Source organism: Schistocerca americana, chromosome 3, assembly GCF_021461395.2.
Source record: "Schistocerca americana isolate TAMUIC-IGC-003095 chromosome 3, iqSchAmer2.1, whole genome shotgun sequence".
Taxonomy (NCBI): Eukaryota; Metazoa; Arthropoda; class Insecta; order Orthoptera; family Acrididae; genus Schistocerca; species Schistocerca americana.
Window position 1 is genome coordinate 186,926,115 of NC_060121.1, and position 19,107 is coordinate 186,945,221.

The window sequence follows — 19,107 nt, forward strand, 5'->3', positions numbered from 1 at the left end:
GTATTCACATATTAAACATAACAAATACTTTTAATGTTTAGGCATCTTCAGCTCTGTGTCCATAACCATGTACACCTGTAATCATCAGATCATCTCTGCTAACTGCTTCAAGACAACAGCAGTTAGCATAGATAATTTGTTGGGTTACAGATTTGTTAGATATGATTTTGGATAAAGTAAATATCCATCCATTGTTGCAATCAAGTCTGTAAGGAACAAATCTCAATCTCTAGTTATACCATAGAGTGAGCTTTAGGAAACTAGCAGTAGGCCTACATCGGCTCTTTTACTTCCTTTCTGTCTCAGTGGAGTTCCCTGCCATCTCATTAGAGGTTATGTTTGCATTTATACTATGCATTGTTGCCTTGTATCCTTTGTTGCACTGATCATTTTTTACTGGACATTAATGTGAATACAGAAAAAATATTTGATAGTTTTATTTACAGCTATATACTGTACTTATGGTCTGTGGAACATAGAACAGTTCCACAAGCAGCAGCAAATTAGTGCTATGTAGAATGATTATGTCCTCATTTACACTATAAAATTAAGGCAGATAGTAGGGAAACATGTGACATTGTTGTCAATACCTTATATGAAAATTACCTTAAGCAGCTTATCAGAGAACTGACTTATCAAGCCAACATATTAGATTTCCTGGTCACTTACAGGCCCAAACATTTTGACTCAGCTTAGAACAGGGAATCAGTGATCGTAAGCCTGTTGTAGCATCAGTTGAATACAACTGTAACTAGGAATATAAAGAAAGGTAGAAAGATATTCCTGCTTAGCTGAGCAACAAGAAACTGGTTTCGTATTACCTGATCAGTCAGGTTGAAAATTTATCTCCAGCACTGACAATATTGAACATCAGTGGACAATGTTCAAGAGTTGTACAATACGCTTTAGACAGGTATGTGTCAAGGAAACTTGTGAAGATTGGGAAAGACATGCTGTGATTCAACAGTCATGTTAGAAAGCTGCTACAGTACCAAAAAGAGGTTCAGTGCAAACTTAAATGTAGCCAAAACCTCAGTGATCATAAGTCTGTTCCAGCATAACTTGAATAGTAAATAGGAACCTAAAGAAAGACAGCCAAAACTCAAAAAAACTAAAATTAGTGTAATGAGAGCCATACATGAAGCTTTAAGAGTTCAAAAGTAAAATTCTGTGTTCTGAATTGACTGGAAATACTAAGTTTTGTCTTATGTTGAAACAGTAAATGGATTGTGGATTGAAGCTTTCGGTCCAGACTATCTGTGACCAAAATGGCATCGAAATGGAGGATGACACAGTTGTTGTTGTTGTGGTCTTCAGTCCTGAGACTGGTTTGATGCAGCTCTCCATGCTACTCTATCCTGTGCAAGCTTCTTCATCTCCCAGTACCTACTGCAACCTACATCCTTCTGAATCTGCTTAGTGTATTCATCTCTTGGCCTCCCTCTACGATTTTTACCCTCCACGGTGCCCTCCAATGCTAAATTTGTGATCCCTCGATGCCTCAAAACATGTCCTACCAACCAATCCCTTCTTCTAGTCAAGTTGTGCCACAAACTTCTCTTCTCCCCAATCCTATTCAATACCTCCTCATTAGTTACGCGATCTACCCACCTTATCTTCAGCATTCTTCTGTAGCACCACATTTCGAAAGCTTCTATTCTCTTCTTGTCCAAACTAGTTATCGTCCATGTTTCACTTCCATACATGGCTACACTCCATACAAATACTTTCAGAAACGACTTCCTGACACTTAAATCAATACTCGATGTTAACAAATTTCTCTTCTTGAGAAACGCTTTCCTTGCCATTGCCAGTCTACATTTTATATCCTCTCTACTTCGACCATCATCGGTTATTTTACTCCCTAAATAGCAAAACTCCTTTACTACTTTAAGTGTCTCATTTCCTAATCTAATACCCTCAGCATCACCTGACTTAATTAGACTACATTCCATTATCCTCGTTTTGCTTTTGTTGATGTTCATCTTATATCCTCCTTTCAAGACACTGTCCATTCCGTTCAACTGCTCTTCCAAGTCCTTTGCTGTCTCTGACAGAATTACAATGTCATCGGCGAACCTCAAAGTTTTTACTTCTTCTCCATGAATTTTAATACCTACTCCGAATTTTAAGGCTACAACCCTGTCTCAGTCCTTTCCCAACCACTGCTTCCCTTTCATGCCCCTCGACTCTTATAACTGCCATCTGGTTTCTGTACAAATTGTAAATAGCCTTTTGCTCCCTGTATTTTACCCCTGCCACCTTCAGAATTTGAAAGAGAGTATTCCAGTTAACATTGTCAAAAGCTTTCTCTAAGTCTACAAATGCTAGAAACGTAGGTTTGCCTTTTCTTAATCTTTCTTCTAAGATAAGTCGTAAGGTCAGTATTGCCTCACGTGTTCCAACATTTCTATGGAATCCAAACTGATCTTCCCCGAGGTCGGCTTCTACCAGTTTTTCCATTTTCTGTAAAGAATTCGCGTTAGTATTTTGCAGCTGTGACTTATTAAACTGATAGTTCGGTAATTTTCACATCTGTCAACACCTGCCGGCCGGAGTGGCCGTGCGGCTCTAGGCGCTACAGTCTGGAGCCGAGCAACCGCTACGGTCGCAGGTTCGAATCCTGCCTCGGGCATGGCTGTGTGTGATGTCTTTAGGTTAGTTAGGTTTAATTAGTTCTAAGTTCTAGGCGACTGATGACCTCAGAAGTTAAGTCGCATAGTGCTCAGAGCCATTTTTTTGTCAACACCTGCTTTCTTTGGGATTGGAATTATTATATTCTTCTTGAAGTCTGAGGGTATTTCGCCTGTCTCATACATCGTTCTCACCAGATGGTAGAGTTTTGTTGTGACTGGCTCTCCCGAGGCCATCAGTAATTCTAATGGAATGTTGTCTACTCCCGGGGCCTTGTTTCGACTCAGGTCTTTCAGTGCTCTGTCAAACTCTTCACGCAGTATCTTAACTCCCATTTCGTCTTCATCTACATCCTCTTCCATTTCCATAATATTGTCCTCAAGTACATCGCCCTTGTATAAACCCTCTATACTCTCCTTCTACCTTTCTGCCTTCCCTTCTTTGCTTAGAACTGGGTTGCCATCTGAGCTCTTGATATTCATACAAGTGGTTCTCTTCTCTCCAAAGGTCTCTTTAATTTTCCTGTAAGCAGTATCTATCTTACCCCTAGTGAGACAAGCCTCTACATCCATACATTTGTCCTCTAGCTATCCCTGCTTAGCCATTTTGTACTTCCTGTCAATATCATTTTTGAGACGTTTGTATTCCTTTTTGCCTGCTTCATTTACTGCATTTTTATATTTTCTCCTTTCATCAATTAAATTCAATATTTCTTCTGTTACCCAAGGATTTCTATTAGCCCGCGTCTTTTTACCTACTTGATCGTCTGCTGCCTTCACTACTTCATCCCTCAAAGCTACCCATTCTTCTTCTACTGTATTTCTTTCCCCCATTCCTGTCAATTGTTCCCTTATGCTCTCCCTGAAACTCTGTACAACCTCTGGTTCTTTTAGTTTATCCAGGTCCCATCTCCTTAAATTCCCACCTTTTTGCAGTTTCTTCGGTTTCAATCTGCACTTCATAACCAATAGATTGTGGTCAGAATCCACATCTGCCCCAGGAAATGTCTTACAATTTAAAACCTGGTTCCTAAATCTCTGTCTTACCATTATATAATCTATCTGATACCTTTTAGTATCTCCAGGATTCTTCCATGTATACAACCTTCTTTTATGATTCTTGAACCAAGTGTTAGCTATGATTAAGTTATGCTCTGTGCAAAATTCTACAAGGCGGCTTCCTCTCTCATTCCTTCCCCCCAATCCATATTCACCTACTATGTTTCCTTCTCTCCCTTTTCCTACTGACGAATTCCAGTCACCCATGACTATTAAATTTTCGTCTCCCTTCACTACCTGAATATTTTCTTTTATCTCGTCATACATTTCATCTATTTCTTCATCATCTGCAGAGCTAGTTGGCATATAAACTTGTACTACTGTAGTAGGCATGGGCTTTGTGTCTATCTTGGCCACAATAATGCGTTCACTATGCTGTTTGTAGTAGCTAACCGGCACTCCTATTTTTTTATTCATTATTAAACCTACTCCTGCATTACCCCTATTTGATTTTGTATTTATAACCCTGTAATCACCTGACCAAAAGTCTTGTTCCTCCTGCCACCGAACTTCACTAATTCCCACTATATCTAACTTTAACCTATCCATTTCCCTTTTTAAATTTTCTAACCTACCTGCCCGATTAAGGGATCTGACATTCCACGCTCCGATCCGTAGAATGCCAGTTTTCTTTCTCCTGATAATGACGTTCTCTTGAGTAGTCCCCGCCCGGAGATCTGAATGGGGGACTATTTTACCTCCGGAATATTTTACCCAAGAGGACGCCATCATCATTTAATCATACAGTAAAGCTGCATGTCCTCGGAAAAATTACGGCTGTGGTTTCCCCTTGCTTTCAGCCGTTCGCAGTACCAGCACAGCAAGGCCGTTTTGGTAATGTTACAAGGCCAGATCAGTCAATCATCCAGACTGTTGCCCGTGCAACTACTGAAAAGGCTGCTGCCCCTCTTCAGGAACCACATGTTTGTCTGGCCTCTCAACAGATACCCCTCCATTGTGGTTGCACCTACGGTATGGCCATCTGTATCGCTGAGGCACGCAAGCCTCCCCACCAACGGCAAGGTCCATGGTTCATGGGGGGGATGACACAGAAAAGACCAAAATACCAAACCCCATTTTCCAAAACTGTTTCACTAAGAAATATCGCTCTGTATTCCCTCCTTAAATCCTCGCACAAGCATCAAAACAACATATATTGAAATTTTTGTGTCATGGCCAAGGGAGCCATGCCAAATAATGTGCTCCAGGTAGCAAGAAATAAATGAACTTAACTCAAACTGAATCCAAAAATCAGTCATTTGGGGTTGAATACCCACTACTAATTCCCGATCAATTGAAAGTCAGTGATGTTGCACTAGGAGACAATGGAGGAGGTAGCAACGGCGAGTTGCACATAGATGGGCCACAGGTACGGCTGATGTTGGGTCAGTGTGGAGAACTCAAATGTAGTGCAGAATGACAGCTAGGAGATTTGGAGCAAAGGCATTGGCAGCTAGAACAACGATCTTGAACAAGACACAGAGTGAAGACTGGGGATGCGGCTCAGATCAAAGATGCCAGAGGCCAGTACAGTGAACTAGAACAGGATTTGGGGTGAGGACTTGGACACAGCTCTTAGTGCTTTATAACAGCTGCCAGAAGGATACTTCCGTGACGATCGGCAGACACTTGATCAGCAGAAGAGAGTCGGTGCCCGTGATTGCAGTTCTAATGGCAGCACCTCTACCAGTGAAGCAGGTTACGAAACTTCCCTACAGCTTAGGTCTTCATGGCAAACGAATCTGCTCCAGTCCTGAATCACTGAACCATTACACCAATAACCTAAAAACAGCTTTTGCATCCCGCAAATACCCTCCCGACCTGATACAGAAGCAAATAGCTAGAGCCACTTCCTCATCCCCTCAAACCCAGAACATCCCACAGAAGAACCCCAAAAGTGCCCCACTTGTGACAGGATACTTTCCGGGACTGGATCAGACTCTGAATGTGGCTCTCCAGCAGGAATATGACTTCCTCAAATCCTGCCCTGAAATGAGATCCATTCTTCATGAAATCCTCCCTACTCCACCAAGAGTGTCTTTCCGCCGTCCACCTAACCTTTGTAACCTCTTGGTTCATCCCGATGAAATCCCCAAACCACCTTCCCTACCCTCTGGCTCCTACCCTTGTGACTGCCCCCAGTGTAAGACCTGTCCCATGCACCCTCCAACCACCCCCTACTCCAGTCCTGTAACCCGGAAGGTGTACACGATCAAAGGCAGAACCATGTGTGAAAGCACCCACGCGATTTACCAACTGATATGCCTACTCTGTGAAGCGTTCTATGTGGGAATGACCAGCAACAAACTGTCCATTCACATGAACGGACACAGGCTGACAGTGGTTGTTGGTAATGAGGATCACCCTGTGGCTAAACATGCCTTGGTGCACGGCCAGCACATCTTGGCACAGTGTTACACCGTCCGGGTTATCTGGATACTTCCCACTGACACCAACCTATCAGAACTCTGGAGATGGGAACTTGCCCTTCAGTATATTCTCTCTTCCCGTTACCCACCAGGCCTCAACCTCCGCTAATTTCAAGTTGCCGCCGCTCGTACCTCACCTGTCATTCAACAACATCTTTGCCTCTGTACTTCCGCCTCGACTGACATCTCTGCCCAACCTCTTTGCATTTACATATGTCTGCCTGTGTGTGTATATATGCGGATGGATATATGTGTGTGTGTGTGTGTGTGTGTGTGTGTGTGTGTGTGTGTGTGTGTATACCTGTCCTTTTTTCCCCCTAAGGTAAGTCTTTCCACTCCCTGGATTGGAATGACTCCTTACCCTCTCCCTTAAAACCCACATCCTTTCGTCTTTCCCTTTCCTTCCCTCTTTCATGATGAAGCAACCTTGGGTTGCGAAAGCTTGAAATTTGTGTGTGTGTGTGTTTTTTATTGTTTATATTGTCTCTATCAACAAACCAATGCTTTCGTTTGGTAAGTTACAGCTTCTTTGTTTTTAGATATATTTTTTCTATGTGGAATGTTTCCCTCTATTATATTGATATTTTAAAAAGTTTTTATTAAGTACAGGTATAAGTGATGTTATATTGTCCTTCATTCACCTTAATTCCGTTCGATCATTTTTTATTTTTTTTTTGAAAGCTTTCTACTTTACTAATTGGACCATACTGTGCTGTGTCTTGTTACTGTGTCGCCACAGTTGCAATCATTTACTGTTGTTATTGTTACATTACTTGTCACATTACTGTTCACTTCTGAGTCTGTTGTGATTACTTTTTAATTGGTAGTCCTACATCATTGGTAACAATGTTTTCAATTTTTGTTTCAGCCCAAGCCTAAGCATTTAATTTTTCCTGTGGTACTGAGAGTTTTATTTATTCCATTCTTTATGGTGTGCAAGTACGAACCTCAGAATAGAATTCGCCAGTTTCCAGTATTCATCCATAATGATTGGGTGTATTGGGTAGCAAGCATGCTGCTTGGTATTTCCAGTGGGCATCTCAGTGCACTTGCTATGATGTACTGCCCAAGGTAAGTATATGAACCACTTTTGCAACTTAACCCAAGTACCCTTTTTAGATGTTATGGTCATTTTAATACTTACGAGGGTTTCACATTAAGGGCTTAAGAGCTAATGACATAATGAAGTTCATTTTATTTCATGTGAGTGTCAAATTGTTAAAAGACAGAAAACAAAATAACCAAAGAGTAAGTTCTGAAGAAAGATAAAATTACCATTTGCACTGAACTAAAACATGCTAACAAGGCCAATAGGAACTTAGCAAAGGTGGAACTATATAACAGATGGTTTGGAAATAAATTTTCCCTGTTCTTTATGGTGAATTGATATTCACTGGAAAAATATTTTCACCACATAGACTTAAAATGTATTGTGTTTTGTCTTCTGATGTACGGGTCCAAGAAGAATAATGGAGCAAATAGGTAAACAGCAAAGTCTATGAATTATCTGAACATCTTAGTATTGAAAAAACCCCTACTTATGTTGTAGAAAATAATAATTCTCCTTAAATAATTCTCCATTCTAATGAATCATAGGTATTAACTGTTTCATAAATATCCAAATAACTACTAGAATCTAAAAGCAGATAAAGAGCAGCTATATAGTTAAATGAAAACTGCAGAACAGTAAGTTTTGAGAACAGTTACCTTTCTATATACTGATTATGATGACATTATCCAAAGTATGTTGTATTGTTTTAACAATTTAGTTGTGCTCAAGAACTCAGGACTATCTGCCATGTATATTTGTTTCTTTTTGGTACACACTTTCATAATTAGAGGGTAGTTTTGACAGTCCAAAATTGGACAGGTTTCAAAATTAGCACCCATTTTTTCATGGGCAGTGCTCATAATGACTAAGCAATTCAGACATGAGCCATCATCACAGCATCCATTCAGCTCGTACGTATCTCGGTTCAGGTGCTGGTCCAGTATAAAGTTTAAATCCACCAGGATGTATCAAACTGGTGAACATGCCATCAAAGAGTGAACATTTCATTTTGGAAAAAAAATCACGCAGCTGTGGCTAAGCCATTTCTCTGCAATATCCATTTCTCCAGGAGTGGTACTCCAAAAGGTGTACAGGAGGGTGTATGTTAAATTTGGAAAGCAGGAGATTAGCAATGGCAGAACTGAGTCCGCGAGGCCAGTTTATTAGTTTTGTCTGGATAATTTGATCAGTAATGTATTCGTCCTGAAAGACAAGGTATAAGTTTGAGTTTCTGTCCAGTCCGTCCTTGCAGTTTTGTCACCAGTCGATGATTAAGATGTTACTGTGGAATCTGGATGGCATCAGAAATTGTACAGGGCAAACAAAGGTCTTAGTAGAGGTCAGGTCTGTCTGTATTTGTCTCTTAGAATCACATTTGATGCCTTCTGATGCCATTGTACTGTGGTTTTATTTTTGACAGAAAAGAGCAGTGAAAGGTCCAAGGTAAGAAGGGAAGTGCTCATCAGTTTATCATTCCTTTGTCACAGTACATATGTCTCACACACAAATGTTCAGCTTGCTTTAATTTTACAAAAGCTTTGTTCATTAATGTTCAGATTTTGGTTGCACAGTTTATCAGTCAGCTGACCCATCCTATTTAAAAACCTTGGATGTAGTATAGCTTGAGGGCACTTACTTGGTCTGAAGGCCTCAGAGGATCTTACAGTAGTATTTACTGTAGGATCCAAGCAGGGGATAAGCTCAGCTGCTGTGTCATTTTCCTCAGCTGCGTTCCCATGGTCTCTCTCCCCTATGAATTTGGTCTGTTCAGAAAACCCTATGATTATCAGGGCTATAAAGTAGATAGCGTACAACCAGATTTTGAAATTCCTCATTTATTTGGGTTCTCTGAATGCTGCACAGAGCTTCCAGCACTTGTAACCAGCGTTTCTAGAATGCTCATTTTTCACTTCAAAAGCATAGGAAGTATGTGGAATTCTGCTGGGTGTTGGAAATTTGAGCTAATAAATCAATGGGCACCATACCCAAGGGAATGATTAGGTTACTCAGTGTGTTGTCTCTTTGTTGGCTGTAGTGCCATTATTTTAGTCTGCTACGCATGTATAAGACAAAGAGTTGTTGAAAACATTGGATAACAAACTGTGGCTGATAAAGCTAACTCTCTTAAGACAATAGACATATCCCATATACCTTTGTAGAGCTAGTTAGTGGGTATAGTTAACATGATTTAGCTGTATTTTCTGCATAATGTACTATCTTCAGTATTACTGTAGGATGCAATGAGGAAAATGGAGACCAGTCTGAGGAACTAGTCATTATATCAAATTTAGCTGGCCAGCAGGTGCAGAGTTTTCTATTAGTGCACTCCAGGCGTATATTTCCTGTTCTATTGTAGATGGGGATGAGAGAAGGAAGGAGCAGAAGATTTAGAGTTTTAATGTCCTATTGAAAATGATGTCACTAGATGTGAAGCTCAAACTTGCATTTGGGAAGGATAAGGAAGGAAGTTGGAAGAGCCCTTTTTAGAAGAAATGTCCCAACATTTGCCTTAAGCAGGTTCTTGGATAAACTAGTGGCCAAATTGGGTGAATGTCAGCCCATTGCCTTAACAACAGCACACTCTCTCTTATTTGGAGAGGGTCATTTGACAAAAGAAAGTGAGTGGAAAATAAATTATATGTAAAGCTGTCAAAACAAAGGTCAGATGTGTGGCAGTTTTTTTAAAAGGCAGAAGACTAAAACCCTTTTTCTGAGTGAGTGAGAATGACTGGTTTTTACAGTGATATATTTTTTTTAGTATACTTTCTGAGAGAAGATATTTTTTCATTTTACCGACAACTGCATGTATTTATTTGTTATTAATTTAAATGATAATGGAAAGTCATTGGTGCAATATAAATCATTTAGGGAGTGAAGGTGATAACATACTGAATAGTTGAAGCATTGAGTCATCTGTAGGAAGATAAACGAAACTGAATGTTGCTAGCTTTTGGACAAATTCTCCGTCATAGCTTTAGAGTACACATATGTATACCTGCGCAGCTACATTGTCCCAACTGACTACTTTGCACTGGCACTGCAGATCAACCCGTGTAATGTATTGTATTGGATGAGGTTGGGGGGGGGGGGGGGGGGCGGTAAGAAAGAAGGCTGAAATGGGACTGAAACTCATAGGGAAGGGTAGCATACAGCTAGAGGGAAGAGGCAGCAGACACCCAGGATGAGAATATGCCACCAGTGAGACCTCTCTGGCAGAATTGTGAGTTGCACACAGTGTGGAATTATGCACAGTAAGGGAAGATAGAGGAAGGGAGGAGAGGAGGTCGAAGGATGTATTGAAAATTCCTTTCTTCGAAGAAGAGAAGCTGGTATTGGCAGGGAGAGGGGAAAATCAGATGATGGCACAAGTTGGGAAACAGCCATTGAAGTCAAGTAGTGTTCTGCCACAGGATCTGATACAGTTTGACAGTGGCTATTCATTCATGCGGACAGTTGATTAGGGTTCTTACCCACATATAAAGTTGTTATATAATTGCTTTCACAAGTGTTCCTGCCTCTGACAGGATAGGATATGCTTGTGATGTAACTGGAATGCGATGTGTGGGGTGGGTACATAGGACAGGGCTTGCATCTGGCTCTTTCGTGGAGATACGATCCATGTGGCAAGGGATTTGGATTAGATCAGGTTATTTCATAGGCTGTGTGGATAGCAGAATACCAGTTTTGGAGGTAAGGGAAGGATTGTGGGTAAAATGTTTCTCATTTCTGGGGCACGATGATATGTTGCCAAATCCCTGGTGAAGGATATGTTTAAATTGTGCCAATTTGTTGCTGGGAGAAAGAATCTGATTATCTGAGTACTTAAATGGATTGTGAGGTGGTGCCTTTTGTGCTGTGGAACATGTGCTGCTGTAGAGTACTGTTTGCTAACAGTGTAGATTGTCTGTTTACATTTGCCCTTAGTGGAAGTTTAGTTATTACCATGCCAATATAAGAAACATTAACAATGATTGCTAGTCATCTGATATACTTGTCTGATATGGCTATTTGGCAGGTGATGAAAGTGCTTTTACCACTGATGTGGTACACTCCGCTGCTTTTCTTTTTGCCTTCAGGGATGTCTCAACCATCTGCTTTCAGTAACGTATCTCTTTCGTGCTGTCAGTTTTGCATGATGTATGTTAGTCTGTGTACCCTTTCCATCTGCCTTTTGACAGGCTGCCGTCTGTTCCACACATAATTACTCAGATTTTCAAATCTCACCCATTGCCACATTTTCATTGTTTATTCTACTCCCTTTCCTGTTGTGGTTCTTGGTCGAGAGATTCTGAAGATTTTCCTAGTTAATTCCCAGTTGTGTTTTCTCCAACAAGGACAATACAGTTTATTGACCAACATATTGTGAGTGAGTCTCATACTATGCTCAGTACTGACTTCTACTCTGTGTCTCAGTTAACTCACTGATACATTCTGGCAAGTGGTGCACTGCCTCTTGATCAGGTTAAATGGATGTCATCTTATTTGAATTTTTGTCTAATACAAAACTGATGTCTGAGAGTCAGATGTGTGTGAGAATGTGTGCCATCTTTGTGTTTGGCTGAAGTAAATGAAACCTCATATCTGTACTCATTCACAGCAGGCCCCAGCTTTGCATGTATATATCACCCTCGCTTTGTACATTCAAATGAGACAAAGGAAAGCCAGTAATTGTTTATATTTGTTATGAGATGAAATTTTCTAGCAAGTGGAAGGGCAACTTTGTTTTTGCATAGACAGTTGCAAATGCAAATTTTCTTTTTGCAAGTAAAATGGCAGTTTTGATAATTCTACATCGCTGCAGTGGCAGTACTGCTCCATTCCTGCACTGGCAGTGCTACTCCATTCCTGCATTTGGAGGCATGGGGCATAAGTGATTTAACAGAATTAAAATGGACTAAATATTTATGTAGGATTTGCACTTGTAACTTTTGTATGTGTGTCTGCTCTTCTTTGTTCACTATAACAGTAAGCCATTTCTAGTGGTTTTTGAGCCAAGGGCAGACTGAGGTCTGGTAAGTAAGAGCCAAGCAGGTGGTGGAGGAGGGGGGGGGGGGGGGGGGTTGTAGCAGAAGCAGCATAGAAGCATAGGAATGCAGTTCCTTGGCAAAAATCCATTGATGGAGATTGCCATATAACAGTGTACATTGTTATGGAGCAGCATCCAAGTGCATGTAATGCCTGGTAACATGTGTGTTGTACTTCTGCTGAGTTTTTATAAGACTTTCTGATAAAAAGTGTGATTGCCTGTTTGTTCTGGAGGCACAAGTACTTTGTGCATGGTCCACCAGCTATAAAAAAGCAAACAAGCATTCATTTGATTTTGAATTTGGTCATTTTTAAGTTCTTGGAATGTGGATAGTTTGCAGTGTGCCACTCCTGACTTCAGCATTTTGTCTAGGGATCGTATTTGGAGGTCCATCATTGGTTGCTTATGATAATGTGACTGGAAAATTTTGATTCCATTTGATGCCTGCCGAGATGATCAATACATTTGTCCTTCTGATTGCTCTTCTGTTCAGTTTTGCAGCTCTTTGGAACATTTTTTTCACAATTTTCCTAGTACAAATCTTTTCTTAATAATTCATGGTATCTTAACACATTCAAAATTAAGTTAATACTGATCATTCGTGCCACCAATCCATGATCTGACTCCACAAGACACTTCATTCTTTCCACATCGTCATTCATTGTAGACATTGGAGGTCTACCTGCAAAAGATTTACCTTCCATTCTTAGCCTACTGAAGAGGGTTTCTGCGATATTAGTACTTATGACCTAGATAGGGGATATCCTCCATTAGCTGTTTGTAACTTTGTGTAAGTAATATTTGCAGTTTGCATGAAGTTTTTGATGGTGCAGCATTAATCATACTTGTACACTTCACAACTACAGCTTCACTTCCGGTCCTCTCAACAATCGTTTAAGCTGGGGGGTGGGTCATCTAACATTAAATTAACTTTACAATCAGAAGAAATACCAAAGTCATCCTCTTTGAGGATAGTAAGGATCTTCTCGTCTCTGTACTTCTTTTTTCTAACATATTTTTTATTTCGCTGTGTATATGCCGCAGGACAACCAGGAAATCCGGGAAAAACTCAGGAATTTTTTCATCCAGCAGGAAACCGGGACAAACCCAGGAATTTTTTAGAATTCTGTGACTTTTTCATTGTTTTAGTTGTCAGATAAATTTTTGTAATGTTGACTGGTAAGAACTGATATGCTAACAAAGAATTTTACTTTAGCCCACTTCTGCAGAATAATACTGCAGCAATAAAACATAAACGAGGGAAAGAAAACAAAAATAAACTCAAGTTGCAAAGGAAATGCACCATTTCCAACAACAAAACACAGTGCACAAACAAGCATCTGCTCACACCAAAATGTGTCAAAGGCTTTAGGACGAAGACTATGCACTACTTCATAACAACAAACTGCTTCTGATGATCGTGATGCCACTTGAGCAGTTGCCAACGGGCTCATGTGCATGCACAGTTGGGTCACGTATGAGCAGAACCTGCTCCCGCGTATGGCTACTGGAAATATGGCTGTTAGCTGTATCAGCAATAGCAAAAATGAGCACGCAGAAATAGCAACCAGCAGTCAGACACTAGCCAGAAAAATTCTTCTGGCGAGCAAAAGCAGCCAGATTCACGCATGCGCAGAGGAGTCTAAGTTGCAGTGGAGAGGATGGAAGTCTCCATGTGATCCATGTTTAGGTTTAGTGATTTTGCTTTTTCTTCATTGTTTACAACTCTCATGCCAAATGAAAACAAAACGATTTTCTGTGGACGAGAGCTAGCAAGCGAATTAAAATTTGTTCACATACTTATGGAAGGCTAAAATATGTTATTAGTTTTAGTTTCCTAGATTTATTTTATTTCCACATTTTTAACAGTCAATCATTAATTGCCTTGCAGAACACTGAAGTTATTTTTGTTGATTTGCTAAAGAAATTTTGCTTTTATTAATCTTTTCTGCAGAGGCAGTCAATTTATTTGAAACGAAGTGTGCCACTTCACAGTATTGGCTAGTGTCAACTGTTTGCCGAAATACAAGTGCCCATTTGTATTTCCTGGTACATATGGCATTATTCCATAATAAAGAACCAAACGTGAGATAATACAGTACTGCAGCCCAAAAACCATGCTGAAAAGCTTAATAGCAGGTTGGATCCTACTTCTTTGTGAATGTGGACATACGAATATCCACTTTCACCCGAATTATGGATTTTAGTTTGGTTTACAAAATTCCGATGCTCTTGGAGTACCCTCTGATGTTCTGTTTGGTTTACGACGTAATGTAAGATCTCTTAATGCTATACAGATACGAACATATAGGCTTCCTACATCATCGTAGCTGCGCATGCGCAGTAATGACAACTGCTGAAACGAATTCTAACAAGGTCGCGGGAAAATATTGCGAATGGTGGTTGAAAAGTGTTACTTTCAAAGTAAATTTCATTTTACGCAACAAGAATTGTGTTACATGTGCGAATGTGCTTTGAATTTCTTGAATCACAGAGTGATTGGTTCTCGTTTAAAGCTTAACACACTGAGGGCCAACAGCTAAGAAGAATTTCAAGCCCAGATGTTTATGTATTATTTAAAATTTTGCTGGTACATTCATGTGATGTATATTAAAGTGTAACACGTGTAAAAAAGACCAATATTGTACGTTAAAGCTTAGCTTTTCTTGTAGCTACACTATGCATATTAATTTAAACCATCAACTTTTCCTGTTTGTGTGTTCATGCTACTGAACAGTGATGTTGGTTGCTATTGGCGGACTACGTCACATGTCCTATCCTCTGAATATCTGCTGTCAGCAGCTGCCGAGATCACGTGACATCAGCTATGATTGGCTTACTAAAGTGCATCGCAATCTCGATTTTAGTGCTTCGGAAACTGACGTGCTGTGTTTGGTGGAATTCAAATATATACTTTTGTAATACAAATATTTGCAGCATACATGCTGCTGCACATCAAAGATGGGGGGGGGGGGGGGATCATCTTCTAAAGTGCTGGGAAGTTCTACGATAGTGTACAAAGTCTTAACCATTGAAAGGGTTGATAAATTGTATGGTTCGGAGAGAAAGTTCTTAAAGGCCACAAGACCAGAAAACTGACCAAAGAGAGATTTAAAAACACTTAAGACTAAACTAAAATATGATTCCAGAGAGAAGTTTCAGAGGCTTTTGAGATAAAGACAGGAGCGAGCCAGGATGGTAGAAAAATATTATCCAAAATGGAGGGAACAGTGCCGTGCATACAGATATTTAACGCACAATGGTAAAATAAAAACTGAGGAGATATGAAAAACAAAGTGGAAAATACTAAGAAATATACAGGGTTCTGGAAAGGAATGTCACATTTGGAAGAAAAGGAGAAATCATGTTCTGCACACACATACCAAAGAATTGACTGTTATAATTAAGGAAAAATGGCTGAATTTTGCCGGGCAGATCTGTGAATGAGTGATGGCAGGTTGCCCAGAATAATCTGGAAGTGCAAAAGCTCTACAACATGGATGTAAGAAGTTACAAAAGTCTTAGAAGAACCAGGTCTCACCATAGAGAAGACATGACAGACAAATGCACACAGAAGAGTAATAAATAGATACGAAAAAAAGAGTTCAAAAAACCCAAGAAACAGCTGAGGACTGTTACTGACCTGAAGAGGGATGTTAGAAGTTTGAAAAGGTTTTGGGAGCGGAAAAGCAGGAAACTGAAAAGCATAAGCTAAATCTAATCCACAAAACCTGCCCATGCCTTTCCCCTTATAAAAAGTGGGTGGGGAATAAATAATATTCTCAAATGTTGTACAAATGTGTGGGTAGCATATCACATTTCACTACTGTGACAGCAGATAGTAACTAAGAGTTTATCTCTGTTGTGCTAAGGAGTAACATGTGATCAAAAGTAGTTAACATAGGAACAGTGAAAGAGTTAAATATATATAATTGATTGCTTTACCAAAGATGTAAGATTTTTTATATTTTTTTCTTTTGCTGAGGAATTCCATAGGAAAGACTTAATATCAGTGGACTATTCATGTTCAGTCATATTCAACTTTACTTTACTGTCTGTAACCCTTGCAGTAACAGCCACAAAGTTGCCTTCAAGGTTTGCATTAACTGCACTCCAATCTTTTTCCAAATAGCTGACTCATTTAAATGTAATATAGTTTGAATGTATTTTGATTAGGAAATCAGTCTAGTAAAATTCAAAACCTGACCAAGAACAGTATTTGCCTGGAGAGACCAGTGATCCATTCTGGAACATCGTGTTGGACAGCGTGACCAAGTTATCTGTGTTTCTTATTCTTTTGTAATTTCTCAGCAAAAAGAAAGTGATGAGGGCTGATAAAGGCTACTTACGAGCTGCCTTGTTTCAGCACATTTTACCATCATTGCCACGTATGTACTTTGTATAGTTGAGGTTAACTTTATTTGACATGAAGAGAACAGTAATTCTTTTGTTTGCAGGTGTGTGGAGCCACAGTATGCGTCAACAGCTGGCATGTTTGGTGCAGCTGTGCTGATAACTGGAATTTTCTCTGGTATCATTTTTACACTTGCCTTACCAGAGTTTGTTGTTGGAGTTCCTTGGAACTTATGAATATTTATTACTTTAATACTGCCAGGAATTTAAATTGTGAGACATTATTATTTTGAAATAAAAGTCAAACTAATGTCTGTTTTACTGTGTGATTTTCTGTGATGTGCTTATTTTCATTTTATAAATTTTTGTTAATTTTATCCAATTTTGTATATCCAACCAATCAGGGTATGATCTTAATATTAAAAGAAAGTGTTTCAAGGCAGTTTTTAGTCCACTGTGACACTGCAGCACTGACTTTCAAATTGTGTTCAGTCTGATTAGACACATTGGACTTAAAAATATTGTCTTTTTGTGCATTTTCTAGTTAATAATTTGGGATTAGATTTATTGTCAATTATGATTTGTTGTTTAACAAATTTACCAAAGTTCAACATACAAAGAGAAAAACAATCATACTTTGTATATAATCCTCAGTATGTTGTTCACATTTTTATATTTTTTCATGAAGTACAATGCTCTCTCTGATACGCTTTCGATTCATATCTATCTCTATGTCTTTCTTTCATTTTCTCTTTCAGCCATAACAAAATATATAAATCTTTATCATATTGTGGTTTAGATATCTTTTTATTGAAACTGCAACATAAAGAAAACTAAAGCAATATTAAGAACTTCACTTTGTACATTGAGTATATCACAAGAATATTTAGACATACAATGCCAAACATTATCAGGCATGTATCATAGTAAAGTATAAATACAGTTATAACATAAAGATGCAGCAAAACATTATTGTTGTGAAATATAGGAAATCTGCAATGTGAAAACTTAAATCTTCAGAGATTCCAAGCCTACATGATTTCAGAAAACGATATGATAGGATATCAAGATCCGTTTCATTGCAGCTGATCTGTTGAGTTATTTATCCAGTGTAAGATGACAGTCAACTGGTGGAATATTATTGGCATACTGTATCTAAAATGCTATCAGTAACAAACAGTTGATTGAGGAGAATCCATAAAACAGAAATATGTTAGTCTTCAAAACTTTGAAACCTTCATAGCACTTATGTGAATATATCATCATATACTCCTGAATGATGATCAACAGATTTCTCATAAAAATGGCAAATTTCTTTGTTTTATAGAAATGTTTATATCAAATTTTCGAAGTATGTGAAATGTATGGGATGTATATTGTTGAGTATAGCAAATGTCAGCTGATGCTGTCGAACAGTAGCAGACCATATATGTGGTGTAGCTTGCTTCATGATGATGATGATGATGATGATGATGATGATGATGATGATGATTTGCAAGTATGGCTGGTTTTCATCTTTGTGTTCAATACTCAATCCAGTTCCACTGTGGCAGATTTTTTGTTGGCCACTGAAGAGCCACAGATAGGATTCTTTGTAAGTCATTACATCAGTGCACCTCTAAATACTTCCTGCCTTTCATTCTGTTCTGCCAGATACATCTTAATTCTACCATTATTTAAAACTTAGTATGCATCCGACAGTTGGAAGCCTTTATTTTTTCAGTACTTCTTGAGATAAGTAATTTTCCTGCCTCAAGCTGGTTTTCATTATCAGTGAACCTGACTACATCACTTTCAAAAGGTTTATAATATTAGGTTCATGTGTACCCCACATCAGGCTTTGTGGGCATCAGAGACCTCTCTACCACCATTTATATTAAACACAAAACTGATTGCAGATTATCTCTTTGCTTACCCTCGGAATACATTTTGCCCACATTGCCACATTTGGCTTACCTTTTATTCTAACTGAAATATAGTTTTCAACAAGTTTGCCTTTCACATTTCTTATTAAAATGACCATTCTGTATCAGCTGCATCATATTGTTGTCTGGTATTGGAGTACCTGACCTAATATGTCGCAAAGCAAAGCAATGCAATCCAATCCAATTCAATTCAATGCAAAGACCTTTTTTATGTGTGGGGCCATAGCTGCGTTACATTTCTCGAAAACCTTATTGTCCTGCATCAGGTTCCATTTTGCCAGTGGCGTAAAGTGTTATTTCAGATAAAAAATGCCCGATTCAGGAAATTTGTTTAAGTTGTGAAGAAGCATTTTCAGCATGACATAAGTGAGATGTAAACTGAAAAGTGGGGCATATTTTTGTCCATAAGCTAAGAAGGGTAGGCAGCATTAATCCTATGAGCATCAATAAAATCAAAGTTTCTTCAATGTTGCAGTTTTGATAAGAAATAATATTTTATGTAACTAAAAGCACTGTATTATCATTGTAAACAATTTTATTTTGCAAACATGACAAATACCCAGTAAGCTGTCTTCCATGTTTTCCGTCCTAAGATGCTACATCAGATGCCTTATCTGCAATAAAACTGAGG

General features: G+C 39.0%; 1 protein-coding gene across 1 annotated transcript in view; it reads left to right on the forward strand.

Annotated features, from left to right (window-relative positions):
* Positions 1-18,766, forward strand: part of LOC124605547 (equilibrative nucleoside transporter 1) — a 97,230-nt gene extending 78,464 nt beyond the window's left edge. The window contains exons 10-11 of the mRNA XM_047137304.1: positions 6,990-7,192; positions 16,656-18,766. Coding sequence (XP_046993260.1) covers positions 6,990-7,192; positions 16,656-16,788 — 336 coding nt within the window. The 3' untranslated portion in view covers positions 16,789-18,766. The remainder of the gene's footprint in view (positions 1-6,989; positions 7,193-16,655) is intronic.
* Positions 18,767-19,107: the final 341 nt, after the last annotated feature.